Here is a 27,395-nt window from a genome sequence, read left to right on the forward strand (position 1 = left end):
ACTCGACTAGTGCACCCATGTGGCAGAGCTTCGTAAACCGGAGTGAAACGTATTTTCCAATCCTTTCAATACTCACGCGTATGCGTATAGTATCTCAGTAGGGTTATTTAAAAATGGCGGACGCATCGTCTTCCGATACTACCTCAGATTGTTGCTATGAATGGTTCTCTGATATTACTTCCGAAAAATCGGAATACGTGATAGTAGGTCAGAAACCATGCCTGTCTCATCGACGCAGTAAAAGACATTTCTTACAGAAGCTATTTTTAAGAGAGGTAATGTTGCTTAACCTTCAACTTACTACGAGCGTTAATGAAATTGACAGACTCCAAATAACTGCCAAAATTCTGTGATAATGTGAAAAAAAAAAGGAAAACAATTATGACATGTCCAATAAGAAAATTTAAATCGTTCCTCGGTGTTGTATGCTTGTTGTTAAATGATACATAGTGCTTAATATTTTATGGATGCAAGAAAAAATGTGCTTTTGTTCTTACTCATGAAGTTTTTTAATCTCTCTTGTTTGTTCTCTACTGTAAATTAAATGAATTAATGACTACATGATACCTATAAGAAATAGAAATTAAAAAAATATAAGAGCAACAGTGATCTATTAAAATTTGTTAATTAGAGAGAAAGAACGATGAGGGTATTATAAAAAAATATTAATTTTTACAGATCAGAGGTTGTTTATCAGCGCACAACTATGCCTCAGAAGAAAGACTGTTTGCTACTGTACCTTCATGGAGACATTTACCATTATTACATGTAATCCCAAAATCAGCACTTGAAGCAGGGTATGTTTATTACATGCGTAAATTTATATCACGAGGAAATGTAGTAAAATGAGAAAATGTTCATTCATTGAGAATCTTGTAATAACAATAATTATTATTATTGAAGACACATTGTAATGGGATTGACACAATGTGGTCAGTTTTTACTTACATACACATATACCATGGATGTGAGTGGCACTACCTCTTTGTACAAATACTTGTTACATTGGTGGGCCTTTACTCCAAATCATGTTGCACGTAAAGTTGCAGAAGTCACGCTTTTTGGTAATTACACTATCTACAGAGAACTTAGTATTGTTATATCTCAATGGCCACTGGAGAGGAATAAACTAGTGATACATGGTCTTTGGTAAGATTTCATTTAATTATTTTATTTATTAGATAAGTCTTCAAATTTACAAAGTAAATTAAGTAATTTATGAAGTAAGTAAAAGTAATTAATAAACATAAATTTCTAGTACAAATTGGCTGCACCTTCAACCAACAGATAGAGCGTACTTAACAATAACTACAGTACCATCTCTTGAAAATTGTAAAGACTGTTTAAAAGTAGCAGCATCCTATGAAGAAGAAGGTGAAGGTAATATAACATTACATGTATAAAATGCATTGCAGTAAATTAAAAAATATTTGTTTGATTTTTTTTTGCAGAGCTTGCAGCAAACTGGGATGGTTGTGTACGGTGTAATTGTCTTCAACATGGACTCACTGTCCATACCACCTATGAAGTAATTTCTCCATATCCTAGGTTCCGTGCTACTGTCTGTTTGAATTACTGGAATCATGTGGTAGTTAACACAGGCAACTTTTTACATGTGCTCAGGGTGGACTTGGACATTCCAAAATCAAAAAACCAGAAGTCTAGCGATAAACAGGATACTGTAATTCCCGACACAGTGCCGTTAGACATGAGTGATGTTGAAGAATTGGATTACACGAAGACAGTGGAACGTTATGAGAGTTCCGACGAGAAAGTAGGCACACCCGAATGCGCGGTGGATCAATCACCGCGATGCGAGTCGAGTATAGAACATGACTTTTTAGAGGAACCAATTAAATTAGATGATAAGTTAGGTCGTGATTCATTAAATACCTCAAGCAGCAATCAAAGCGACTGTGCCTGTGATATAAATAAGTCTGCTGACGTCGTAGGTGTTAAGCCGTGCGAGTGTTCCGACAGCATCGAGTGTAAATGTCGAAACAGTAGTCCGATCTCACGAACCGAACAGCAAGCGATCTCTGTCAGAGACAAAATCTTACAGGACTTCTGTGAGGACATGTCCCAGGAACTCAATATCGGTAGTGATCTGATCACACTAGTGAAGCACCCCTCGTGTTCCCCACGGTCTACACCACAAAGACTTCCTTCTGATCTCAAAACTATGACATGGTCTTCGCCAATTCTTACGCCACCCTCAGACATCTTGAGAACCCGGAATTCAGAGTCTAGTCATAAAAGCACGCGCAGTCAACGTTCTAATTCTCCTCAACCTGGTGCTTCAAAGGACAGCAATGTCAGTTCTGTTAATTCTCCTCTTCATTCGGTCTCTATAAGTCCATCCTCTTCATGTTCTTCGCGGTTAATGTCACCTCCTGTGTCACGATCCTTTCGTCATCCAAGTCCACGCAAAAGATCTAATTTACATTCTCCTCCTCCCATTGTGAATTCGACGCAGTCGAGGACGAGAGCTACGCATAAGCTTATCCTCGAAGCTGAAAAGGCGTATGAATTTACGGACGAAGCGCAAGAGACTTGTGAAAAGCTTAGCTCATTCCGGAAACGAAGACTTGCTGATAAGAAGTACGAGTTCTGCGACGAAACTGAAGATGCCGAGAACATAGTTCCTTTCAAGCATATACGGGATCAATTTAAACATCGTGGCTGTTCAATACATCAGATATCGTCCTCTCCTACAATGTCACCCGCACTGCCAAACGGTAAGAAGCATTGGGTGGATTCCGATCAGAGTGAAACGGATGATTTCAGCGTTACTCAGGATATTGGTTTGTCGAATGATTTAATCATCGATTCAGGTAAACTGAATTGTCCATATCGAGGGAGCACTTCGATCTTATTGATAGATGAAGTCAATAATGTTATTTTAATTTATTAGCGGAAAAAAATGTGCTACGTCCATTGAATCAGAATCAACTATCCAATGGAGGCATAAGTAGAGATCGTTCTAATAAGCATTCTGTTAATTCTTCGCCATTAGTTCCAAAAATAAATTTACAGTATCCTAGTATAAAATGCACTGCACATTTCAAGAGAAGTTACATAGAACTTGATGATGAAATGATATCAGTTATTACAGATGTTGAAGGTATATTATAATTTTTATTATTTTTTGGTAATTAAAATAAAAAAAAACAAGCATAAGCATCCATATATATATACATTTTACAGATGAGGAAACGGGAGGATATGTGAGTTACCAATGTGTGCTTCCTATGCATGTCCATGGATCTGGTTATGTTCAAATGCAAATGATTAGCAATAGCAAAGCTGAAAAATTGGTATTATGCTTAAAATTTGAATGATTTTATTCAACAATTGATAAGATAAATTTAAACAATTATTGAATTTTTAGATAGTACCATGCGTTTCGATAAATCAATTAAGTTTCGATATTGAAACGTTCTCTCATCATATTGCAGACTGGATTTGTATGAGATTTAAAAAGAAATATTGGCATTGTAGTGATTATGATATAGAAATAATAGATGTGTGCGCGTTAAGTGGTGACATTATCTGTCTATTAATAATGAAGATACAGGCTAGTGAAATTAGTAGTCAAACTCAATGGTTCGTACTAGTTTATGTTCAAGAATTTTCATTATACCTCAAATACTTATTTTGGTGAAATATAGCTCTCAAGAGAGAACACAGTATGAAGTGGGATGCAAATTCACATGGAACATTAATACAAGTCAATATAGGATAACTGATATATTACCATTGGAAGAAGTAAAAACCGAATCGTGGAAGCCAAATTTTATGAACGTTCCAAATTTTCGTAGTCCATTATGGAACCCGACCAGACGTTTAGCGCCAAAATTAAGGGAAAAGATACAACAACCATATGCGCACACAGTACGATTTTTGCATAATGAAATGACTTTGGCAGGTAAGCGTTCCAAATGAAGTAAACATTATTTTAAAAAATAAAAAATACATGATATATTTTTTAGGTGAATCTATAACTAGACTTTATGATTTGGATAACCTGGTGGAATTTTACATAACACCGATGCCAAATTACTCTTCGATCGAGTAAATAATTATCGACTAAACGATATGTCGCAAACAATAATTTATTTAGTGTTACAAATCTATGAGTTTCATCATCAATAAGACAGCGTGTACAATATACTGAATGTATTGGAAACATACCCCATACACTTATGATACTATTTCAAAAAATTATTAATTCCAAACGTGAATAGCAACAGATGTAACACGTTGTATAGATTCTTACTGTGCTTTTTTCACGAGACTACCTAAATAAGTTGATTGTTAAGTGCCGCTATAATGGATTGTTCAAAACTTAATGACGTAGACTAAAGGTACTGAATAATAATACAACGAATATTACAAGCGGTTTGCTTGAACTTTGTAAATTATATTCTAGCGCTATATATTGGTTATCTATATATTATAGATAAACTTTGGTAATTACCAGATATAAGTAACTAAGAACTGATTGTCAATGAATGTATTGTATATGGTCTCAAAGAAATGGAATAACTAGTAACAAATTATTTAGTACTTGGTCCCAAAATTAATTAGCAAAGGAAAAATATATCTCAACATACTTCTTAATTAACTTTTTATGCTAAAATTTGCCCTAGTTAGATTTGTAGAATTAAATACATTTATTTACGTTTTCGCGTTAACTTCGCGTAACCGTGTTGTATTATAAAGCCATTTTACCATAAACCTTTTTATATCTGAAAAACTGAAATACATATATAAATGTGCACAACCTGTGCGACTAATCACTGTATTGTAATGTATATAAGTACCAATTGTACTTTCTACAAAAAACATTTAAGATTTGAGAGATAAAGTTATTTAATTTGCTGAAGCAGCGACGATGAAACTGGAAAGATCAGTTTCTTAAATGCAATAAAATATTTGTCATTACTGGCGAAGGATGACTTTAAGTTTCTTACCTTTATAAATGCATAAGATAATTACTATCTGTATGTACGAAAGTGAAAGATTATAGAATTCAAACGGGAATCTTGATAGGTGGTCCTACGCTAACTTCGGATCCTATTCCATCCAGTTTCAAACCAGTGAGAATTTCTTCCCATGCACTCATACACTGCTGATAATGTCGAATTTGTCGATCTGCCATTGAAATTAACATATTTTTCAAATCCATTTGCTTTTCAACGTTCCACCTTTGTAAATCACTTCGGAGATTTTCGTTCGCACATTCTACACGATCTTGCAATAATTCTGTTTGCTTTGCTAGTCGTGGAATAGTCTGTCCGAGTCTTTCTAATTTTTCGTCACGGGATTCTGCCTTCCAAAGTGATCCACCCCAATTTTGGGTTGAAGAATTACCGCTCGTAAGACCCATTAGCTATTTGAATAATTAGTATCATAAAATATCGCAATTTATTAATAATAACTACATTTAAAAGTAAAATGTAAAGTGCACCTGATCTTTCTCTAATCTTTTCTTTGCTAATTCTTCAACGGTCATTTCGTATTCAATTTGCATTGAGTCCCGTCGGGATAAAGCATTTCTAACTGCATCTACATATGAAATGTATTCTCGCTCCTCGTTCGTTACGTTTTCTAAGAGTTTCTGATGAGCCACTGCATTACATTCTATTGCTTTAGCAATGGCTAACAGAAAGGAAGCTAATTCTGGCTCTGAAGTTGCCCATAAAGTGAAAATTGGATGTAATTGATGCAATTCCAGCAAGTAGTCTAATAAAACATAATTTAATTGAGATCATAATAAAAAGTAATTAATATAACGAGTCAACTAATCTTTGGTTATACCTTGTCTTTCCTTATGTATACGATGATTTATTTTATCTACAGTTGCTAATTTTTCGCTAAGAGCTGTACAATAATCCCGAATTTGCTCAAATTCAAAATGACGCTGTTTCATGGTATATGTACTTGCGATATTTTGCAGAGAATCAGTCATTTTAACAAGAACATTTCCACGATTTTTACGATGTATAAGGAATTCCTAAAAGATATGGAAGTACAATATTCAAAAGTATATTGAAGAAATAAATATATAAGAGACAAAAATATTCTTACTGCAGGTTTAGTAGTCAGAAAAATGTACAGATTTTTGTCACAACTGAGAATTGGATGATTCACAACTCTATTAAGAAATACATGTAACAACTTCATGCGTGCTATGATAAATTCTTTGGAATAACGATCTAACTGAGCAAGTAACGTATGTTTTCCAGGCATTGGCTGTAATAATAATATTAATATTTAATCATTCTCATAAGTTATAAAACTATCCTGGGGATAAGTAAGTAAACATAGAGTTAATATGGTTCAGAAATGTATAATGGCTCACTGGTATGATATGTGTAGGATATAAATCCACTAATTTTTGTCGCAACCAAATAAAATCATTGTAACGTCTCCTGACAATGTATTCTCCTTCCTCAAATTCTGGTCTCATAGACTAAAATGATGCAAAAAGTTTATCATTCTATCAATGCTCTTTATCAATGTTGGTTTATCGTCCTCTACAGATATATAACTATAAACTTGAAATAAAACTTACTTTTGTTGTTATACGAAAAGTAATATAAGTTTCAAGCGTTTCAAGATGCTTCTGAGGATTGTCTACTTTTACTTGTAGATCTCTAGAATCTGTTTGAAAATCTGATATTTCTTGCTCTGGTAGAGTAGAGAAACTGTCAATGGAGGGAGAAGCTATCTGGAAATAAAAGTTGCATTAAATAAAACACGATATTAAACGTAAATAATTAAAGCTATTAATTGTATACAGTAAGACATTATGCAAAACTCGTGATTTTTATTTCTGTATCGTTGTAATACAGTGACTGTCAAAGATATTACAGGTTATATCCTCACCACAGAACCCTCGACGGACGTGCTACAATTCGAAAGAAAATCGACATCGCGGCTTTCCTGCTTAATAACACCGCCGACTGCCATTGTGCTTACTTCTAAAATTGCAGAATCTTCCACATTCTTTTCACTCAAGTTCTCTACCTCGATTTCCGAAGAGGTCATCATCTTTAAACTGTCAAGCAACAGACACACAGCTTTAACAGCACTGCGTCCTGCGTCACAATGCGCAGCATTAGGTCAATCACGAGTATGATACGCACATTGATCATGTTTTAAAAACTGGAGGGCGGTCAACAAAAAGTGACGAATCTGTATCTTTTCAGATTTCTAAAATCCTAATAAGATGTCATTCTATAAGTTCTAAGTTATCATAAAAGTACAATTATTTATAATAAATATGATGGGAAAGTTTGAGGAAATGTAGATGAAGTCGACGGTGCTCCGAAAGACGAATTAGAACTTTCTGACTTCGAATAATGATAACTTCCAAACGATTTATAAAAACATATTGCTCAAATTGTTAATTAATAAAACGCGACAAATTAAGGCAAATATTCCATGAAATATGTTTTTATAGTTATACTATAACTTTACTTTTAAAACAAGAGGGAATATATTGAATACGAAGAATTGCCGCTATATTTCATCCTTTTTTTATTTAGATGACGTTTTTTTCGATAAAATATTGGTTGTACCTTTATTTGCCTGATGCCTAAGTAGAATTTTAGATGTCTGAAGGAACACTAATTTGGTATTTTTTGACCATCCTTTTTTTTGAATATAAATAATTTTCACGTAATCAAATTAATCATTATTCCACATTACAATCCAATTATTCCACATAAGAGAAAAATCGTATATTGTTCTCTCTGTAATTGAAGAACTATAATCTGATCTTCGGTTGTTATAAAGCGTGGTTGAAAAAATTTACGACATTCTGGAGTAAAGAGCAAATAATTTACGCCCGTGGAAACCGTATCTCGGGATACAGTCGACAGATTTTCCCGCGATTAAAACTCTAAAACTTTGGCGTGTACTTCGCAAAAGTATGGAGTGGCAGGAAGAGGACGAATACAATTCCATTTTTTCCAAGAGATATTCCATAATGATGGCGGAAGAATCCTCATTGCCGATTATTTATTATCGATCTCAAAATTTGTTGTCAAGTAAGTTTTACGTTTACATATTTCCTACACCTGTCAGAAGGTTAAACGTGCAGCGAAAGTTTATTTAAAATATAACATTTTTGTCATTGGGTGTAAAAGTATTTAGTTGTTTTAGGAAGATCTTGTTCAGGTTATTCGTTTTTGTTACGATAATAGTAATCACTAGACTGCGGATTTTTATGCATTTTTATATTTTTATGAACATAACTAAAGAGATAAAATTCCAATCAAATTTCTAATTTAAATAGAAATTCGTTTCATCTACTATCAAATATTATAGTAAATATCCTATTTTGTGCACATTATATGCATTGTGCGTTATGATGTATTTTTGCATCATCAGACTTCCCATAGATGTATAAAAATCCGCAATCTAGTAATTATATTTGTGCATGATTGGTCAATTATTTACAATCTTTCACTCTTCGACAATTTCGAACAGCGCGCCGCGTGAAAGCGCGGTGTATTTGTATGATCGATTGATTCAAACGAATTAAATGCAGATTAAGATGAATTAAAGATACTCTGACATATTGCATATCCAATCGAGTAAAAATCAGCGGCTAATCTAAATGATTATTCATCGGAGCAAAGCAAATGTCATAATGCAGTTAGTCGTTATCACGTATAGGCTGCGCATTGATATGCGATTGCGCACACATACACTAACTGCTATGTAACACAGTTTCTATTTATGAGTTACATTTGCCGTTTTTCGAAAACGGGATTCCTATGGAAAAAAACCTGGAGTTAAATCTTATCTAAACGAATGTTATAGATTTTAGTGATTTAATCAAGTCCGACTGTTAATGTAGAAGAAGGGCACGCGCGACATTATTCATAGGCGTATCAATAATTCTATAGACCCGGTTCAAGATTATTCTGTAAGAATAATTTTTTACTCGATTTTAGTCGACTATTAATAGACGCGGTTTTTATGCGTTTATAAGAAATTTGAAAGCGCAGAATTGCACAAAATGCACGTAATACGAAAAAATGTATGAAGTATCCAAAGTATAGTGCCTTCTGTAATACTTGATAGTTAAAAGAATTTTTTACTGAGATTCTACTTTTTAAATTATATTCTCAAAAATATAAATTTACATAAAAATCCGCAATCTAATTACTAAATATCATTGTGTATTGCGGGATATGTAACTTATAAGATGATTTTAACTATGGTCGCGATAGAAGTGCTTGATCACATAACATATACAAAACCTAATACTAATTAAGTTCACTGTCTATCAAATTAAACTTGAAAATGGCCGAAACTTTAATAAAACATGGTTTAAAAAAACGAATACTATTTCGTTTACTCCAAAGTACATTTACTTATTATATCTTACTAATTACATATATATAGTAGCTCGCAAAAATATTTGAACACTGAACACAAAACTTTTTTGATGAATATATTATATGCGTTATATAAACGTTTTTGAAAATTTGTTAGCACTGTAATGAGACACAATTATTGTGATTATAATTATAGAGTTTGAAATCAATTTGAAAATGTATATTAAAGTTACAAGACATTTATTGCAAACATACACTTAGTAAAAAATTAGTATACAGAATGTATAGAATAGTAGTCTTAAACATAAAATTAGTGCTAAACATGGTCTGGTAAAATATTATGGCTTATTAATATAGAAAATAATTGATTGTTAATACTGTGCTCATCTTTGCAAAGTGTATGTTTCCAATAAATATCTTGTAACTTTTATGCACATTTTCAGATCCGTCTCAAATTTTACCAATATGAATCACGATAGTCATGTTTTACTATAGTAATAATGAAATTTCAAAATGTTTTTTATAATATATACATAAAAGTTCCTAAGGATATTCGAATACTTCTGTGAGCGTATGTATAGAAGAAGAATGAAAAGGAGAAGGGCGAACTTAACAATATTTAGAGAAAATAGTGAACTTAATCAGAAAACGTTGATTTGAAAGAATAAAATTTAAAAACATAAAAGGATATATTCTGAAAGGGCATAAATAATAGTGGTAGTTTGTAGTATTGGTTGTTTTGTATATATGTATAGGGTAGTTATAGCACCCTAAGGTAAACGAAGATTAGGTACGGTACTGGTTGTGACGCGGGCAGTGATGCCGTAGTCAAGGCGACCGCAGTAGCAGACAACCAACACTCCGACCAGCCGTCGACAACAAAATATACAGGTTTGTCGGAGTGTGCTGCTCCGCTTTTCCACTTCTACGGTGCCTTGGCTGTCCGCGTGGTTTCCTGGGTGACAACTACGGCAGTTCCTTGAACGGGAAAAGCCCGATTGAAATACGTGGGGGGACACGTTCGGTCGCGCAAGTGCGTCCGGGCGTCGTGTTGAAAGTACACGCCATTCATGAAGACAGGTGAGTAAAAAAGAAACGTATGAACCGCGCTTTCTTACGATTCTAATTACTATTGTTTGTGCGCGTGTTCATAAAATTTTCCATACACGATTACGGAAAACAGAACGTAACGTGTTCGAACATACAGCGTACTAGCGTCTTATCAAACTCAGCTATATTATTAATTTTATCATCTGCAATATGTATTTGTATAGTGACAGTTGATACAATTTGATTATTCATAGTTGTAAGCTGAACTATCCAAATAACTGCGATTTATGGTTCTGAGAATTTTTCACATTTCATAATTGTATTCCTTAATGCAAAGTCATCGTACTATGAACATTCATACGTTACTGTTTGGCCTTTTTATGTGAAGATTTGTTGAAAATGTTCACACTACACTGTTAAGACTATGAATCGTTTGGTTGCTTAGACATTTGCAGAAAAAGAAAGTATTTGCTGTAGCAAAGATTAATTAATTTCTCCCACAGAGAAAATCATTGCAGATTTCTTGCTTTATATATTCCCCTATTGCATTACGCTTTGGTGATTTTATTGTGCACCCTACCTGGGGGATATCTAATATTTGGAACCCTGTGTAGCATTTAATTAAAATGGGCTTATCAATGTACTTCTTGAAGCATGAAAGAAAAAGCCCACCTTCAGCCATCTAATTATTTTAAAAATGATGCTGCAATAAACTAAAAATTTCAAGTACTGCAATGTTTCTTGTTCAATATGTTTATAGATTATGTTTGTAAGATAAGACTTATAATATTAAGATATTTGAAAGTATATAAATATATGTGATATTATATATGGGGAACATGCAATGTAAAGTAACAAATAAGGTGTGCTGCAGAACACTTTCAGGCATCAGTCATGCAGTCATGCATAACAGAGGCCAGGTGCATACACAGTATGCTTTCTAATAAAACCACCATTTTTTAGAATAACATAATACCTGATATCAAATAATATATTTTTCACATATATTTTTCTCAAATTAATTATTACATTAATAGGGTCTTAATAATTTTATGTTGATATTATATTTGCAAAGAAAACGATTAATATATCTTTTTTCAATAGAATATACAATAAAAATTTCTATATCCTATTTTTTTTGTACCATCGAAACTTTTTCACGGGTACGTAGGCTAATTATAAAATTTATTGCTATTGATCAGCAGGGAGTTTTAATACTCTCTAATTGCACCTATGATCCGACCTTTCCTATCGATGCTTTCAATCCCCTTGACAAGAGTTCTATGTCCATCCACGCGTATGCTACATTTTAGCCACTACCCCTCGCCCTTTCGTTTTCTTCCCTTTGAAACATTGTTTGGTACCTGTCACCCTACAGGTACAGGGTGTACCAATACATCTTGCTACACATACGTCGAAACGACAATGCCGTGTTTCATTCGAGCGCTCTTTGAGGCTTCTCTTTGATCTATAGATTATTGAATGCTACACACCTGCGAGAAATTACGTAGGCGATTCTTCTTATATGTAGGTTAGGGTGTCTGTTAATCTATCGCTATAACTAACATCCGATTCGCGGGTATCACCATTCGATTATGTTCCCTGCTTCTGCTTATCAACGTATACAATATGTATTCTGAAATTTATTATAATAAAAATGATTAACTCTACCATATTGTTATTCTTTCGATACTTATACGATCGTATTTGTTATACTATAAAAAATAATCAATACATTCTTGCACATTGTATAATACATCTACACAGCAAAATATACATAAAATTTTTATTCATTTACGAAATATTTATTTTTCTCATTTTCATTTAAAAACTTTCCAAAAAGTAGTACATAATACTTATCAAGTGGAATAGTTTGTAACAATCTATAGATTTTATAGTAATTTTGCTTCCTTTATTTATCAATCAGTTATATTTCTTTAGTGATTGCATTCTATAGAATGGCTATAAGCATATAGAAAGAATTTATAGCAGTTCTTCCTGTGCTGAGTCTGCTGGAGAACGTTATTGATATTTATTGCATTTGTATATGTATACGTCTACAGATTCTTCCCTTCACAAACGGGGAGGTAGCAGTAGTGGTGATACAGTGGGAGTAGAGAGAGGTGAAGGAGTGATTGCCATGACTACGACAGGAGCCCAGTATGCCCTCGCAGCATCCACCAGAGCTAATAACAGTGGGGGTAGCTCTACAACAGTGGGGGTGGAACCTAAGCCAAGCGTTGTTGTCGTGACTACTTCCAGCTCCAGTGGCAGTGGTAATGCAGCACAGAGTCAGTCTACGAGGGGACAGCAACTTATTACTGTTGTTACCAGTCCTGATCCTTCCAGTCCAAATAATCTACAACCTATACAGGTTTGCTCAACTACATAGTATTAGTAATTCTCTATTTTCTAAAAAATTTCCTTTTTTAAAGAACTTTTAAAGAAATTTTTTTCATGATGTATGGAACCTTATATTTATCAATTATATATATGTTTGATATTATTGGAAATGAAGAAGCTGTGTTAAATATTTATATTATTATATAGAAATTTACCGTTGATCATGAGAACATGCATACTATAAATAATAATTTAGTTATTGGTTCAGGATCCGCTTGAAACAGCTGCAGACTCTTCCAACGGCTCAACAGGTACTCCAGCGCATGTTACAGCACAAGTTGTAGTGAATACTACCCATTCTGGTCAGCATACTCTTGTTGATTCTGACGCTGCATCCACGTCTGCTGGTACCATTGTCAGTGGATCTCCGCATTTTATTACAGTAACAGGTGCGTTTTGAGCCAAAGTTAATTTCAATTCAGCTGTTAGTCGCAAAATTGCCGATTGCCGAGTCGAAAATTGCAAAACGTTCAAATTTGAGAACTTGGTTTTAAAAAATACCGGTGATATATATAAAAGGAAATCGCGATAAGTTATCGAGAGACTCCTTATAAGTATATGTTAGGGGTGAGTATCAGGATCAGTTTGAAAAAAAATTATAGTGTTTGAGTAGAGATTTGGCCCTTTCCATGCTGCTGAAAAACATGCACCTCTGTTCTTCTACTCTGACCACACTAGGCACCAGTGACTCACCATCCTACGCGTCCCTCACAACGGCAGTAGGTGAGGGCAGAATATAATTAGCATGCATTATTTATTTCATTACTAATGTACAACATACTTGTAGAAAAGTTATGTAGTATTCGTTAATATGCATTAATTAATTTTGCATGTTATAGTACGTTTTTTATATGGATGAATAATAAAGAAAAATATAAATAAATTTAAATACGTGTAGATATTAAATTTTATTTTAAGAGTGGAAGCGCTTACTTAAATGCACTCTATTTTTTCTAGTGATTGGCAAGATACAACTGCGTAACTCCTAAATATTATGCATTTCACGAAGCTTAATTCGTGTGAAAGTGTTGTCTATATAAATATATTGAAATATATCGCGTTTGTTTCAGTGTCTGGTGAACCGGAAGCGGTGGGGTCCGAGTCGGTTTCTCATCCTACCTATGTTCAATATGTTGAGGGAGATGGTTCTACGTATATACCGACAAATGGCCAGATGTAAGTATATCAATATTATATTCAATCATTCCACTAAATTTTATAATTTATCATTCATAGGACATACCCTGTGTATGCTGTTGGAGAAGCAGGAGCGATGTATACTCCTGCGTCCAGTCAGTACTACACACCAGCAACCACACCAGTAACTTACGCTCAGGTAATTTATAAAAGATCTTATCTGCTATTAATGGATGTAACTGTAATTCTAACGTAATGTGTGGCTTTTAGTATTATCGTGAATAATATTTCATTGCATGTAGGTTACTGGTCAAGGTTCAAATTCTACAACTGGACAATTGTTATCCCAGGGCAATGGCACGTACCTTATTCAACAGAGTGTTGTAGATGGGGATCCGACAACACACGCGTTAATATCTGCAGCCGCTGCACGTGCTAGTCCGCAGACAGAAAATGCGGTAAGATAGCAATGCATGTTTATGGTTCCCATTGCTTTCAATTTCTTTGTTATTTTGCAAAACTCTGTATATATATATATATATAATATTTTTTTATATAATATAAATTTGTATCGAATTGCTCTAGAATATTAAATAGCGAATGGTGATCTATAATAAAGTTACTTTTTCGAAATTGGGACTTAATGTGGTATTGGTATGTTGGGTGTTTGATAGGAAACTGTGGTTAGCGGGGGTGGAGGGGCATACTTGATCAGCGGTAATTCAGGAAGTACTGCTGTCACCGTGGAAGATGCTGCAGCAGCAGCTGCAAATATGACGCATGCCACTAGAGTTTCCCAAGCAACAGTAAGCTGATACATAATCTCTATTTGTAAGCTTAGCTGTACTAATTTGTTGTAGCATGCAAAACTGCTTTTTTAGAGGTGCTTTATACTAGCTCAAAATTTAATTTGATTCACCAATAATGCAAGAAAGATTTTTTCTAACATAAATATTACTAGCACGTGTGGGTGTTATATGTAGTTTGAACTAGCATTTTATTTTCTGATTTTTTATGTATATAGTGTTATATATCTGTTGTTCGTTAATAATATAATTCTGGTTTATAATGAATTTTATGCAATCAGGTTCATTGGTTGCTTGAAAATTATGAAACAGCAGATGGTGTTTCTCTTCCAAGATCCACACTTTACAATCATTATCTACGTCACTGTTCCGAAAATAAGTTAGATCCTGTAAATGCCGCAAGTTTTGGGAAATTAATACGTTCCGTTTTTTTGGGTTTAAGAACCAGACGATTGGGCACAAGGTAAAGGACTTTATTGTTCTTTCTAAATACACTCTGCATTATATTTTAATTGTATGTTGTAAATAATTATGTTTTAATTACTATCATCTTCCACAGGGGAAACTCAAAGTATCATTATTATGGAATTCGTGTTAAACCCAGTTCTCCTTTAGTCATGCTAAATGAAGATGGAACACCGCGTCAGCAACATGGTACAAATTCGCAAACGAAACGATTCAAATTCGTGAATCAAAAACAGGATACTACATATGAGAACAATGCGCATTCGAATACGAACATTTCTTCGAACAATTCGCCGCCACAATATCATCAATATCTGGGTGAGGCGAGTGGTGCTATTCCAGAATTTCCAGAAATAATAGTCGGACATGGTTCGTCCCTTCCGGAAGATTGCACGTTAGAGGATATTGATACGTTTCGTAGTATATACAGAGAACATTGTGAAGCCTTTTTAGATGCTGTTCTCAACTTTGAGTTCGCTACTGTAGAAAGTCTTTGGAGAGAATTTTGGCGTAGCCAGGACAATAATAATGGTGATGAATGTGAGGAAGAAAAATATTTATCAAAGTAAGATTTTTATACTCGATTTTTTAAAGAAATTTCTGAAAAACATTTTAAGACATTTTATACTGTTTATTTAGGACTAAGTTATATCAGATGTGTAAATGTTCAGAAGTTCAAGATTTCATAAGAAAAGTTGATTATACATTTTATCAAAATTTAGTAGAAGTACTAATGCCTAATGTGTTGCGACCCATACCGAGTGAGTTGAATTGATCACGTCATTATATATTTGTAATATCATTACGGTAACAATTGATGTACAATTTCCAGGTTCATTAACACAGTCTATCCGAAATTTTGCAAAAGGTCTAGAATCGTGGTTGACGTCAGCAATGGCTGATTGCCCTGAAGAAATGACTCAAATAAAGGTAGTATTAAAAAATGATGAAGAATTATATCTTTTTTAACAATATTTTATTTTAGTTGACTGCTGTATCTGCGTTTGCTCAGACACTAAGGCGTTATACATCATTGAATCATCTTGCTCAAGCTGCACGTGCAGTGCTTCAGAATTCTAGTCAAATAAATCAAATGCTAGCTGATCTGAATCGCGTTGATTTTCATAATGTGCAAGAACAGGTATCTAATTTATTAAGGCTTAGTAATTTAACATAAAGTGTACCTCTTCTAACACTGAAAGATGCATATATGTATATTTTACAGGCTTCGTGGGTATGCCAATGCGATTACGCAATGGTACAACGTCTGGAAGCAGACTTTAAGGTAACATTACAACAACAAAATTCATTGGAAGATTGGGCAATTTGGTTAAAAAGCGTTGTGACTCAAGTTCTTAAACCGTTTGAGGAAAAGCCAACATTTGCAAAGGCCGCTCGACAATTTTTGCTCAAATGGTCCTTTTATAGGTAATTATTTCAAATATGTAAAAGATTACGATTAATTCCTTATATCTTTGATTATTATTTTACTATTCATTCAATAGTTCCATGGTTATTCGTGATCTTACTTTAAGAAGTGCAGCAAGTTTCGGATCTTTTCATCTAATTCGATTATTGTATGACGAGTATATGTTTTATTTGATTGAGCATCAAGTAGCAGTTGCCACAGGGACAACTCCAATAGCAGTAATGGGAGATGTGTGTATTCTTGTCAGACAATGTAAGATATAATATTTGTAATGATTATTGGATTAATAGCTTTTATTTTCTTTCAGAAAAGTCAAAATTGCTCTTTAGTTAGCGCGTTTGGGGCCACTTCTAATGGAGGTAAGTTATGTTTGCTTAATATTTTTCATGAATTTTATCCATTTACATGGAATTTGTAATTTAGAAATGTTTTTTTAGATGCGTCAAACACGAGTCAACCAAAGCGTATGAAATTAAGCTAACTGCGTGCCTACGTCTTTTAGTTTTGAAAATAAGCCAGTAGCACCTGAGAATGGAACGTTAGCACAAGAGCATGCAGGCCTACTAACACACTAGTCCCATAAATTATAATTTTATATAAGATGAGATCTTATTGTATTATGACTTGAACAAAGAAGATTTTTGCATAACGAACACCCAGGATATATACAATCTAAGTAAGTTTGTGTGATATAATGTGTAGGAATATGTAATGCAATCTCGTTTCATACGAGTATATGATGCAAGTGTAACGTATCGCTGGCACGATGTTTAGTACATTAATGTATCATCTAGTCGAAACATCCTTGAAATGTGTATGGGACCATGAATTTATCATGCCCTTATAGTATTCAATATTGAAAGCTTACTCGACTATAAATTTCGTTTCCTTTAAAGCTTCCGAGCATTCCGAAAATTCTTAAACTTTACCACTAATAACTTGAACTTTGTACTACCTAATGTACTTTACTTTTTAGCATGTTACATGAAAATTAAGTCGAGTGAGCTTAAAATAAGAAACATCAGTTTGTGCAAAAGAAAATAGTCGGAAAGAGAGCATTTTTAACGGAGAAAATTTTTTCTCCTAGAATTCATATCGACGGATTCTATTTTGCACAAATAATTGAGTAACATTTTACAAGATCCGCCCTGTCGACGGTATTGTCAAAAGAAAGAGTAAGAAAAGTAACTGTTCCTACTGGAGCAGATTCAAATTAGATTACTATAATGGTATAATCGATACCAGTTTTAAAAATTTCCGACATTCATATTTTTTAATGCAATTTATTAATTATACATCAAGCTGCGTAAAAAAGTTCTGTTGTAAGCCGTCTGTGTGTTATACTCTATATATATTCTTTCAGTACTTTTAAACGAATAGTACAAAACAGCGATGAGAAAAGTGGCGAATGTAATGGTATAATATAATCGTTTTCATTTACTGATAGAATATACATTATAGTTCTTACATTAAATGTATATATATGAATGGTATGACAGAGAATTGCACAGTTGTTGAAATTTAATATGAAAGAGAAAGAAGAACATAAAATTGCAAATTGTATCAGTGAAAACTGTGAGTGTCTTCAAACATACTTCGCATTTATTACATAATTTTAATATATTTAACTACAGAAGATGATTTGTATTTGTAGACACTCAAGTAACTTATCTATGTAGTAAAAACTAACTAAATTTTAAGTATACTTTGTGAATTTCATGTTATACTTTTTTGTTATATATGTATTATTTTATGAAAGCATGTCAAAATATGTAAGTTGTTACAAAAGTTGAAAACACACATACTTTTTTTTTTATGTATGATTTCATCATTTATTGTATTTATTTATTTCAGCCTGATGGCCTAGAAATTAGATTTCGTGTTACATAATGATTTCATTATTTATGATTCTAATTAGATTTAATTATATATATCACAGCCACTTCCTAAATGTGGAAATTAGCTGAATTAATGGAGATATACTATAATTATTTATGACTTACGATATGATACCAAAAGACTTATATTCTAATTTGATATGTTCATTTCTAAGCATTTTAGTGTACATTGAGAGAAAGGGAGAGAGAGAAAGAGAGAGTATAATTTGTTGTACACTGTAGGTTCATAAAAACTTATAGCTATTATTATTTGTTTCCATAAAAATTTGATATTTCTGAATTTCTCATATTTTATGTCATATTATACATTTATTTCATATATTTAGTGACATGAACAAATATATACACACACTATATTTACTTTGAGAGAAGTACAAAGTTTCAATGAAATTGATGTGTACTGTTTGACATATTTTTTCAGTAACTTACTTATTATGGTTATTACCAAATGTCAGAAAATTACTCTAATAATTCCATATTTATAAAACAAAAGTACTTTATTTGAGAAACTTGCGCTGAAGTAAAGTTCAATTAATGCTTGCACATTTACGGAAATGAATATTGAACATATTAAAAGATTATCTTTCAAAATTATTACTACCTGCATGCGAGTTTACTCAAATACAGAATTGATGATGTAAACGTATTTTTTATTGCAAAACATTGCTATATAGATTGTTTAATTAGACTTTGTGAAAGCACGTTACGTATTTTACAAGAAATCGAGAATTATTATGTAAAAATATACGAATTGCTTGATTTTCCAAGAGAAATCCTGTCAGAACGTATCTCGAAATGTAGGAAATGAGTAATTGCATAAATGTTTAAATCCATTGTAGGATGCTATTCTTATTCAATATTAAATTGAAAGATAGAAATTCCTATGAACAAACTAAATGTTTGGCAAAACTTGGTGCCTTTTATTTCATACAAGAAAGAAACGAACATTTTTTTATTGTACCTTGATTATATAAAGAATCGAGGCCAAACGACCAAGATGAATGGGACAGATAGTTATGCTCTTCCTTTAGGGCTTCTTTTATAACATTTTATTTTGTAAAAAAGAGTTAGGAAGTTTTTTCAAAGTGATGGAGTAGAAAAGAGAATTAAATGAATGTATGAGAGAAAATGTATGCATTTTATAAAAATATTGTATCGAGCAAAAAATAGCGGTTATTTCTGTTAAATTTATTTAAACGATTTTTTTTTTTGCAAAAAAAAGATTTCTTCCAAAGTAAAATTCACTTTGTTAAAGGTCATAATAAAGGGTACTAAATACTGATCAAATTTATTACATTGCGATGTTCGTAAATAGTTTTAACGAAAATAGGATACAAATATATATATGTATATTTATTTATTGTATAAAAGTATTGCATATATACACTAGTCAAACTTTTTATAGATTTAAGTCGAGAACAGGGATTGAGTATCACACAGTAAATTGACCATTGGTTGCGCATTATATTATTTGTGTGCAAAAGGAAAGGATAGAATATTTCCATAACTATAATGAGCTTATACATGTAAAAATTAATGATATGTGTACTTAGCATAAGAATGGCTTTCTAAGAAATTTCTATATTTCTTTTTTTGTCAATAAGAATTCATGCAATGATGGCAAGTATGATTGAATATAGAAATGTGTGTTAAACTACTTCATTTTCAAAATGCAACATTTAAAAATCAAAATCAAATAGAAATGTCTTATTATATTACACAAAAACGATGCTATTCAAAAAGAAATGTTTTGCACGGTTCTGTATTCATTGATACTTGCTTGTACTTTGTATTTCTTAGATAGAATCGCTGTTCGTAAGTTTCACATAATTATCACAAAGTGCAAGCAATTGTAGTCTTGTTGTTGATGATAAAAGATCAAACTTAACACAGTTTCCTATGTTGCGAAAGAAGACGGCCTTAAATAATTCCAATTGTAAGACAGAAAAAAAGATTTACTACGTTGTTAAGAGATGAACACTGAGAACAAACGAAAAAGAAGAAAATTAAGAGATACTCTTGAGAGAGGAAAAGAAAAAGTATCGTTTTCCTTATAACTTAAAGAAAATATTTTGATACCTCCAGATTTGCACAAGTCGAGTGTCATTCATTACTGCTTAAATAAGATTATTTTTACTGAATGCAGCTCAAAACGATAAACAATTTATATAAATTATGTGAGGTGTAAGAAGCTCTAAGAACTGTGTGAATGTGCGAATCACAAAAAATTGAATAATAAATATATGTTTAAAACTTGTAAGATTGCGTTTGTTATCTAATTTGTGATGTTATCATAAGTCATTTAGTTGACGAGTATTTTTCATTGAAATAATTCATTGAGAGACATTTAAAAGAATAAAGATAACTTAACAAACTTGAAATCTATCAACCGGATACCACCTAATTTCATTTTTATGTTTACTACAAAACATGAAATACCTACAACGTAAATAATACAATAATCATTAATGTTAGACTAAGGTCTTTGCTTCAAAATTACCCGCGTTTCGCACGGATCACATGTAGACCCCAAAGTCGAGTAAATTGCTCCCTCAGTCGCCATGTTGCGCGCGGTCTGTATATTATGTAGTTGTGCGCGGTGGAACGAAATTTTCCAAATTTTTCACAGAATTTCGAGAAGTTGAATTAGTTTTTATTCATTTCGTATATAGTATACTTTAAAGAGTAAGTATTGATATAAATAAGAGTAATTTATAATATAAAATACTATAATATCAACATAAACATTATTAATGCAGGCTAAGCTGTTTTCATATATTATACGTTTTCTTTATCTATTTTATTCCACGAGCATTGTTAATTCGTCGAGAATTTTATTCTTTTTATTCAATTTTTACATCGACAATGAAATATAATTAGGAAAAGATGGTAGGGATTATAATACATAAAAATTATTATTCGAAAAGAATTCAATTTAAGTTTGTTCGTTATATTTGAATCATAACAGCACCCTCTATCGACCATTTTTTTATAATTTGAATTTTGATAGATGGTCGTTTTTACAGCAGAATTATAAGCTAACTGTTATATTATTTGTATTATTGTAGGCGATAGAGTAACGCAAGATATCATCTTCAAGAAGAAAATACAACACAAAGCAAGGAGGATTTCATCTTCCTGATTTTCTACGATCATGGTCTCACTGCATTGGTAAGTGGATAATATTGAATATTTTGAATAATTAGACTAAAGAAATTTTTATAAATACAGTTAAAGAAATGCAATGTAAATAGAAATTTATTTCATTGTCTAAATATTATAATAAGCATTTGGGTGTTTCTTGCATATTACAGTACATTCTGTACATATTTACACATATAAATTTTTAATAAATAAATAAGTATTCTCAGCCTAATTATTATCAGCATTGCGCAATATCTTGCTTCTTTTGTTTCAAATTGTGTTTACCATAAAATTGTGATTAATTTCAAAGAATTCGATTATTAGTTTGGCAGATATTCGAAATAGAAAATAATTTATATGTATGAAAATTAAATCTTTTTTTATTTATTATATGTATGTAGGAGGTTAAATGATGAGATTACTGGTAGATAAAATCGTTATTATATTTGAAATCGTCGATACAATGTACCAGTCGCGAAACGGTGTGCGTAACGTCGTTTGGTCGTTGTTTATAATAATCCGTTTGCGATCACGTCCATTTATTTATAGTAGTCAGGGGGAAGTCGGAAGATTCAAATTTGTCTTTGTTTTACAGTTACATGTAGCGGCGACGTTGTTTTGCTCGGAGTTTGTTTATTCTTACATTATACGTAACCTAACTTTATACGAACTTCATACTCCGAAGCATAACAACACATGAATTGAATCGAATTCTAACTCATGTGCCGCTACATGTATCTAACATATCTAACATCATATCTCACGCATTAAAATAAAATCAAGAAAAAGGGGAATAATAGACATTACTTAATATGGATAATTTTTAACGTTAAATATAAATCTCTAGACTTATACAACAATAATAATGACAAGCAATTAAAGTTGAGACAACAATCGATAGTTTGTCTATAGTTGAGTAATTGGTATAGAATGTATACATGGATAGTGTATCACTGCCTTTTATTCATACATTCATACGATATTTTGTGTATTTGCGGATAAGTAAAAGAGGAAACTTAACAATAAGCTTGATTCACTTCATGAAATTTAGCAGAACAATTTATTTTAATAATTGAAAATCAATTAAACATCCTCTGTAAAATTAATCTTAATAGTTATTGACACGTCATCTACAAGTAACAAGGTAGTTCCAGATATTCTTCTTAATAGTTTTTGTTTATTATATCTATTTACAGTAAAAGGAAACTATATCTAAGGTATCGTTTATCTGTTACAACATAATATTTTTATAACAAATTTTGAGCCATTTTGGTAGTTAGAATAATACAATTATTAAAACCATATTGTTAGTTCTTGAGGTTATAGGAAAAAGTAATTTAAACATTTAAGCGTGTTTAATCAATATTTTCGAGATTTTCTTAGAATTGCAACGAACTTTCTCGCGTTCATTAAGTGATGCTTTTATTTTGGTAATCCATTAATTTTAAATATGTAAATCTAACTATATGTTAGACAAATTTTTTGCAATCAGTTGTCATATGGCATTAGTAAATTTTTCTTTAATTTCAAGAAGTCTATAAAATCAATTAGAAAAATGATTGAGTTTAATATATACTTTCAATTGTTAGGTATATAATGTCTTCAGATATCATGAGCACAGATTTTGGCAAAAATAAAAATATGCTAGTTGCTAGACGGTACCTTGTAGTTGATGCAAACGATATTAATGATGATAGAAGTTTACATATCCCAACTCCATCTGAAAAGTTAATTAGTAGTGAGTTGCAAATAGATATAAAGACGGTTAATAAATCAAAACCTGATTTGGATACTGCAAAATCTTTGATAGATACTAAAGAGGATCAAACTAAAGGTGATAATAACAAAAATATTAGATAAAGCATTCTTAGTGATGATAATATCATCAAAGATATTTCATTAAAAAACATTCCTTGTAAATACTTGCCATTTTGTAGTTCATTATAATTTAATTTTCTGGTGATATTTGTTAATAGAATTTGCTATTTAGTTCGTTATAAGTATGTTGTTAGTCACTTGAATAGGCACTTTAAAACAGCTGATCTTTTAAGGTTTCCATAGAAGGAGACCTGCGAGGTCTTTCTTTCTCTCTTTGTCTTTTTAATATGATAATAAAATCAATGTTGAGCTACTGATTAAGTTATAGTGCACACCTGATACAGTAGTATATTAGTGCTTTCAGAATGCCAGTAAAATATAAAAATAAAACAAAATTTTCAAAGCGTCAAGGTATCATCATCACTTATAGAATAGTTCCTAGAAGGTCTTGTCTTTACAAAAATCCATTTCTTAGAAATATTTATGAACATTTTGTACTCTAAGGCATGTATTTAAAACAAGATTGTTTTTGCTCTAGAAGTTGTTGGACATCAATTGAAATTTAGTACTCACAATGAAACTAATTATAAAAGTAGTGATATTGCTGCATTTATTCAACCAGAATATGATGCAAGCATAGATGAGAAGTTACCAGAGACAGTGACATTACTTACTACACCAGAAGGAGGAAAATTATACTTAGTAGGTACAGCACATTTCAGTGTTGAAAGCCAAAATGATGTTGCAATGGTAAATAAATTATATTTTATATGTACCAGATATATTAAGTACATTTCAAAATATTCAAGGATCATTCCAATATGTTTTCTTTAAAGATAGTAGGAACCCCCTAGTAGGATAATTAAAAACTATATTTTTTCTTTACAATTAAAGATCATTCAGGCTGTACAGCCTCACATAGTTGTAGTTGAATTATGTAAAACTAGAATCGATGTTATAAACATTAATGAGGAAGCTCTGTATCGTAATGCAACAGACTTAAGTATTAGTAAGTTCCCCAGATTGTTTATTTAAGTACAATGCTTTTAGCATATCATTCACTTACTTCGTTTTGCAGAAAGTTTAACTGAAACAATAAGACAGTATGGGGTTTATAATGGATTGTTGCATATTATGTTATACCGCATGGTGAGTCATGTCGTTAAGCAACTTGGGATGCCACCAGGTGGTGAATTTCGTACAGCATTCGAAGAGGTATACTAGAATAGACTTTAACCGAATTTAAACAACAACATGAGATAATTATAAATTTCATGGTGCTTCTTTAGGCAAAAAAAGTACCAAATTGCATTATTCAGTTAGCGGATCGTTCGATTAATGTGACATTTCAACGTGCGTTGAGAGAATTATCTTGGTGGGAAATAATTAAACTAGCTTGGTTAGTGGTACGATTAGATTCTCGTATCAATAAACAAGACGTAGAGCGTTATAAACGAAAATGTGTGATACAACAAATGATTTCATCATTGAGGGAAGAATACCCAGCGATAGAGAGAACGTTTGTCACAGAAAGGGATATATATCTTACATACCATCTTCAGATGGCTACTGCAGCACAACACACTGCAGAAGGGCTAAAACCACCAAGAATTGTAGGAGTTGTTGGCATAGGACATATTAATGGAATTGTTGAAAACTGGGGAAAAGTAAAAGCCTCTGATATATGGCCTATTATACGGTATATATAAAGTTAACTTAAGTATTCATGGATGTATCATTATGGATACCTACTCTTCTTTTCCATATTTTTTTTTTTTTTTATAGAGTACCTCCTCAACCTTTATCAAGCAAAATATTAAAGTTTACAATTAAAGCCTCCTTATTGGGAGCTACGATTTACATGGGATATAAAATTATACAACTACCTTCTTCTAATGCGTTGCAATCGATCAAATCGTCGTTTGAAGGATTATTGGAGGTCAGTGCTAAGTAGAATAGCTGGAATTTGACTTTTAGAACTCTTTATTAATATATAATACATACTTTTTATCGAGGACAAAGAAACAAATGCAAAATAATTGTCTCCTTTATTTTGTGCTGCCTATCCTTAAAGATCCTGTCGAACTTTCTTCTGGTTTTTAATTGATATAATATTGTAATAATCATGGAGGCGACTGCCTGTGCAGATGAATACGAACACGCTATACCTGGTGTCATGTACACAGTACATAATATACCAGGTCCTGGGATAGATCTGGAAGAGTTCGAATCAGAATATTCATTAGGTTGCTCATGTACAATTCAGTGTTCCAACTGTTTCTGTACACGTGGTTCGCCAAATTATAAAGATGATTGTATACTAGATGAAAAATTATCAGGGCCAATAGTTGAGTGCAACCCTCATTGTACTTGTGGAGAAAATTGTAATAATAGAGTGGTACAGAATGGTCCAGTGGATAGTCTAATCGTGTCAGAGATCGATGGAAAAGGGCATGGTTTGTTCACGAGTAAACCCATTAAGAAAGGTCAATTCATTTGCGAATACGCTGGGGAGGTGGTAGGTATTGAGGAAGCAAGGCGTAGAGTCGAAGCGAATAAAAATACCATGAATTACGTTCTTGTCGTTTCTGAACATATCGGGGATCGAGTAATAGTGACGTGCATAGATCCTAAATATTTTGGCAATATCGGAAGATACTCCAATCACAGTTGCGATCCAAATACTAATCTTGTACCTATTCGAGTCGAAGGACCAGTACCTCGATTATGTTTGTTCGCATCCAGAAATATAGAGGTAGACGAAGAGATAACTTTTAACTATGCCGGCGGAGTTACTAATTCCGTCCATAATCTCAGTCATACACCCTGTCTTTGTGGCTCCAACAACTGTTCTGGCTATCTGCCTCATAATACTATTTAAAACTGTTAAGCTTTTTGATAAATTTATCGAAATACTATTTAAGACTGTTAAGCCTTTTGATAAATTTATCGAAAAGCCTTCAGTAAATTTGTATGACTGGAAAGAATTGAATGTGGATTGATCATAGAGTTGTGTAAACAGAGTTTTGGTAATTTGTATTTATTCGTTGTTTATTTATAGTTTATCGAGAAAAAAAAATATATATATAATATTATTTTGCAACAAGTTAGTATCCTGAAAGAATATTATTTTTAGTAAGAAATGAATAGTTGAATATCAAATTCGTGATATTATGTTTGTTATAGCATGTAGAAAATTAGTGTGCTAGTAGTATAGAAAAATTATAATTTTTTCTTATTAATATAGGAAAATAGCAGAGTAAAGGAATATTACTTTGATCATTATAATTATATTTTCTATTACAGCCTTCTCGTGTGTTCGTTTACACTGATACATATTAGAAAAGATAATGGGGATAGGGATATTTTTGTGAATATAACAATTGTTAACTTTAACATATTGTAAATTAAAAAAAATCATTACAAGAAAGATTGTGATTCTCAGTAGATTTAAGGATATAACGTGAATTATAATTAAGAAATGATTTATCATAAGATCATGATTTTATAGTGAAATTAAAAAAAAGTGATGTACTAATATATTACTCTAACTAAAACTATTAAGAATGATACAATATCATTGTTACTCGAGCCTCGATTTAATATTCTTTGGTATATACGTACCAAACATTTTTGTAATAACTGATATATATTAAAAACATATTATATAAGAATGCGTGTATAGCAAAACAGTTAAGCACAGTATATATCAATTTTCCAACGAAATAAAACATTCGTGCGTTTTAAGTAACACCAATGTTGTTAATAATGTAATTTTACTCTATACAAATATTTGAACACAGTTTTTTTAATCTCCATATTGTTAGGTATAAATAATGTGCAGTGCTGACAATAAAGTGGAGTGTGATATACAGAAAAACAAGTC

The 27,395-nt window shown here is 32.1% G+C and overlaps 5 protein-coding genes and 1 long non-coding RNA gene across 18 annotated transcripts in view; 5 read left to right on the forward strand and 1 right to left on the reverse strand.

Moving 5' to 3' along the window:
- Nucleotides 1–113: 113 nt before the first annotated feature.
- On the forward strand, nt 114–4,132 carry LOC138188424 (uncharacterized). 2 transcript variants are annotated; one of them, XM_069130172.1, is made up of 10 exons: nt 114–275; nt 679–797; nt 904–1,149; nt 1,259–1,380; nt 1,452–2,834; nt 2,915–3,124; nt 3,208–3,317; nt 3,392–3,606; nt 3,672–3,928; nt 3,993–4,132. In XM_069130172.1, the coding sequence occupies exons 1-10, from the start codon at nt 114–116 to the stop codon at nt 4,076–4,078; spliced, it is 2,910 nt and encodes a 969-aa protein (XP_068986273.1). In that variant the 3' UTR covers nt 4,079–4,132. The 2 variants fall into 2 exon arrangements, with proteins under 2 accessions (XP_068986273.1, XP_068986274.1); XM_069130173.1 differs by having other exon boundaries at nt 1,259–1,374.
- LOC138188429 (sorting nexin-30) lies at nt 4,100–11,919 on the reverse strand. Of its 3 annotated transcripts, none has more exons than XM_069130183.1 (7): nt 11,903–11,919; nt 6,581–6,736; nt 6,368–6,478; nt 6,094–6,258; nt 5,824–6,019; nt 5,474–5,748; nt 4,100–5,395 (listed from the first exon to the last, which is right to left on the reverse strand). In XM_069130183.1, exons 3-7 carry the CDS (start codon nt 6,473–6,475, stop codon nt 5,036–5,038), a joined length of 1,104 nt encoding a protein of 367 aa, XP_068986284.1. In that variant the 5' UTR covers nt 6,476–6,478; nt 6,581–6,736; nt 11,903–11,919; the 3' UTR covers nt 4,100–5,035. The 3 variants fall into 3 exon arrangements, with proteins under 3 accessions (XP_068986284.1, XP_068986282.1, XP_068986283.1); XM_069130181.1 differs by lacking the exon at nt 11,903–11,919 and adding an exon at nt 6,895–7,128; XM_069130182.1 differs by lacking the exon at nt 11,903–11,919 and adding an exon at nt 6,988–7,125.
- On the forward strand, nt 11,602–20,887 carry Rfx (regulatory transcription factor Rfx). Of its 5 annotated transcripts, none has more exons than XM_069130176.1 (17): nt 11,602–11,940; nt 12,473–12,783; nt 13,021–13,201; nt 13,491–13,535; nt 13,883–13,988; nt 14,049–14,148; nt 14,252–14,407; nt 14,624–14,755; nt 15,037–15,218; nt 15,315–15,785; nt 15,860–15,981; nt 16,053–16,150; nt 16,206–16,361; nt 16,446–16,648; nt 16,726–16,879; nt 16,957–17,008; nt 17,087–20,887. In XM_069130176.1, the coding sequence occupies exons 1-17, from the start codon at nt 11,892–11,894 to the stop codon at nt 17,128–17,130; spliced, it is 2,562 nt and encodes an 853-aa protein (XP_068986277.1). In that variant the 5' UTR covers nt 11,602–11,891; the 3' UTR covers nt 17,131–20,887. The 5 variants fall into 5 exon arrangements, with proteins under 5 accessions (XP_068986277.1, XP_068986276.1, XP_068986278.1 ...); XM_069130175.1 differs by having other exon boundaries at nt 11,604–11,940; nt 13,009–13,201; XM_069130177.1 differs by lacking the exon at nt 13,491–13,535 and having other exon boundaries at nt 11,608–11,940; nt 13,009–13,201.
- Nucleotides 20,888–21,622: 735 nt separating this feature from the next.
- The window catches only part of LOC138188163 (uncharacterized), a 163,642-nt gene continuing 157,869 nt past the window's right edge, over nt 21,623–27,395 (forward strand). The window contains exon 1 of the long non-coding RNA XR_011175384.1: nt 21,623–21,718. This is a non-coding gene — a long non-coding RNA (uncharacterized LOC138188163). The remainder of the gene's footprint in view (nt 21,719–27,395) is intronic.
- Nucleotides 22,609–25,560, forward strand: LOC138187932 (traB domain-containing protein). 6 transcript variants are annotated; one of them, XM_069129222.1, is made up of 7 exons: nt 22,609–22,908; nt 23,281–23,525; nt 24,048–24,259; nt 24,404–24,518; nt 24,588–24,724; nt 24,799–25,208; nt 25,295–25,560. In XM_069129222.1, the coding sequence occupies exons 2-7, from the start codon at nt 23,288–23,290 to the stop codon at nt 25,461–25,463; spliced, it is 1,281 nt and encodes a 426-aa protein (XP_068985323.1). In that variant the 5' UTR covers nt 22,609–22,908; nt 23,281–23,287; the 3' UTR covers nt 25,464–25,560. The 6 variants fall into 6 exon arrangements, with proteins under 6 accessions (XP_068985323.1, XP_068985324.1, XP_068985321.1 ...); XM_069129223.1 differs by having other exon boundaries at nt 22,609–22,835; XM_069129220.1 differs by lacking the exon at nt 22,609–22,908 and adding an exon at nt 22,981–23,121.
- Nucleotides 25,635–27,393, forward strand: LOC138187935 (histone-lysine N-methyltransferase SETMAR). Its single transcript, XM_069129227.1, has one exon. The coding sequence runs from the start codon at nt 25,635–25,637 to the stop codon at nt 26,388–26,390; it is 756 nt and encodes a 251-aa protein (XP_068985328.1). The 3' UTR covers nt 26,391–27,393.

The sequence above is a fragment of the Bombus flavifrons genome, chromosome 16, assembly GCF_040668555.2.
Source record: "Bombus flavifrons isolate JBK064 chromosome 16, iyBomFlav1_principal, whole genome shotgun sequence".
NCBI lineage: Eukaryota > Metazoa > Arthropoda > Insecta > Hymenoptera > Apidae > Bombus > Bombus flavifrons.

What these genes read in the sequence shown, in the direction of transcription:
- LOC138187932 (XM_069129220.1), top strand. An exon ending in GCCAAAATGATGTTGCAATG is followed by an intron (nt 24,260 to 24,403) that starts GTAAATAAATTA and finishes TTACAATTAAAG; the next exon opens with ATCATTCAGGCTGTACAGCC. An exon ending in TGCAACAGACTTAAGTATTA is followed by an intron (nt 24,519 to 24,587) that starts GTAAGTTCCCCA and finishes TTCGTTTTGCAG; the next exon opens with AAAGTTTAACTGAAACAATA.
- LOC138188424 (XM_069130172.1), top strand. Translation starts at nt 114, where the DNA reads ATGGCGGACGCATCGTCTTCCGATACTACCTCAGATTGTTGCTATGAA. An exon ending in AAATCAGCACTTGAAGCAGG is followed by an intron (nt 798 to 903) that starts GTATGTTTATTA and finishes TTATTATTGAAG; the next exon opens with ACACATTGTAATGGGATTGA. An exon ending in CTATGAAGAAGAAGGTGAAG is followed by an intron (nt 1,381 to 1,451) that starts GTAATATAACAT and finishes TTTTTTTTGCAG; the next exon opens with AGCTTGCAGCAAACTGGGAT.
- LOC138187935 (XM_069129227.1), top strand. Translation starts at nt 25,635, where the DNA reads ATGGAGGCGACTGCCTGTGCAGATGAATACGAACACGCTATACCTGGT.
- Rfx (XM_069130175.1), top strand. Translation starts at nt 11,892, where the DNA reads ATGCTACACACCTGCGAGAAATTACGTAGGCGATTCTTCTTATATGTA. An exon ending in CTCAAATGGTCCTTTTATAG is followed by an intron (nt 16,649 to 16,725) that starts GTAATTATTTCA and finishes TTCATTCAATAG; the next exon opens with TTCCATGGTTATTCGTGATC. An exon ending in CAATAGCAGTAATGGGAGAT is followed by an intron (nt 16,880 to 16,956) that starts GTGTGTATTCTT and finishes ATTTTCTTTCAG; the next exon opens with AAAAGTCAAAATTGCTCTTT.
- LOC138188429 (XM_069130181.1), bottom strand. Translation starts at nt 7,059, where the DNA reads ATGATGACCTCTTCGGAAATCGAGGTAGAGAACTTGAGTGAAAAGAAT. An exon ending in CTTTTCGTATAACAACAAAA is followed by an intron (nt 6,479 to 6,580) that starts GTAAGTTTTATT and finishes GCATCATTTTAG; the next exon opens with TCTATGAGACCAGAATTTGA. An exon ending in AAAGATTAGAGAAAGATCAG is followed by an intron (nt 5,396 to 5,473) that starts GTGCACTTTACA and finishes TTATTCAAATAG; the next exon opens with CTAATGGGTCTTACGAGCGG.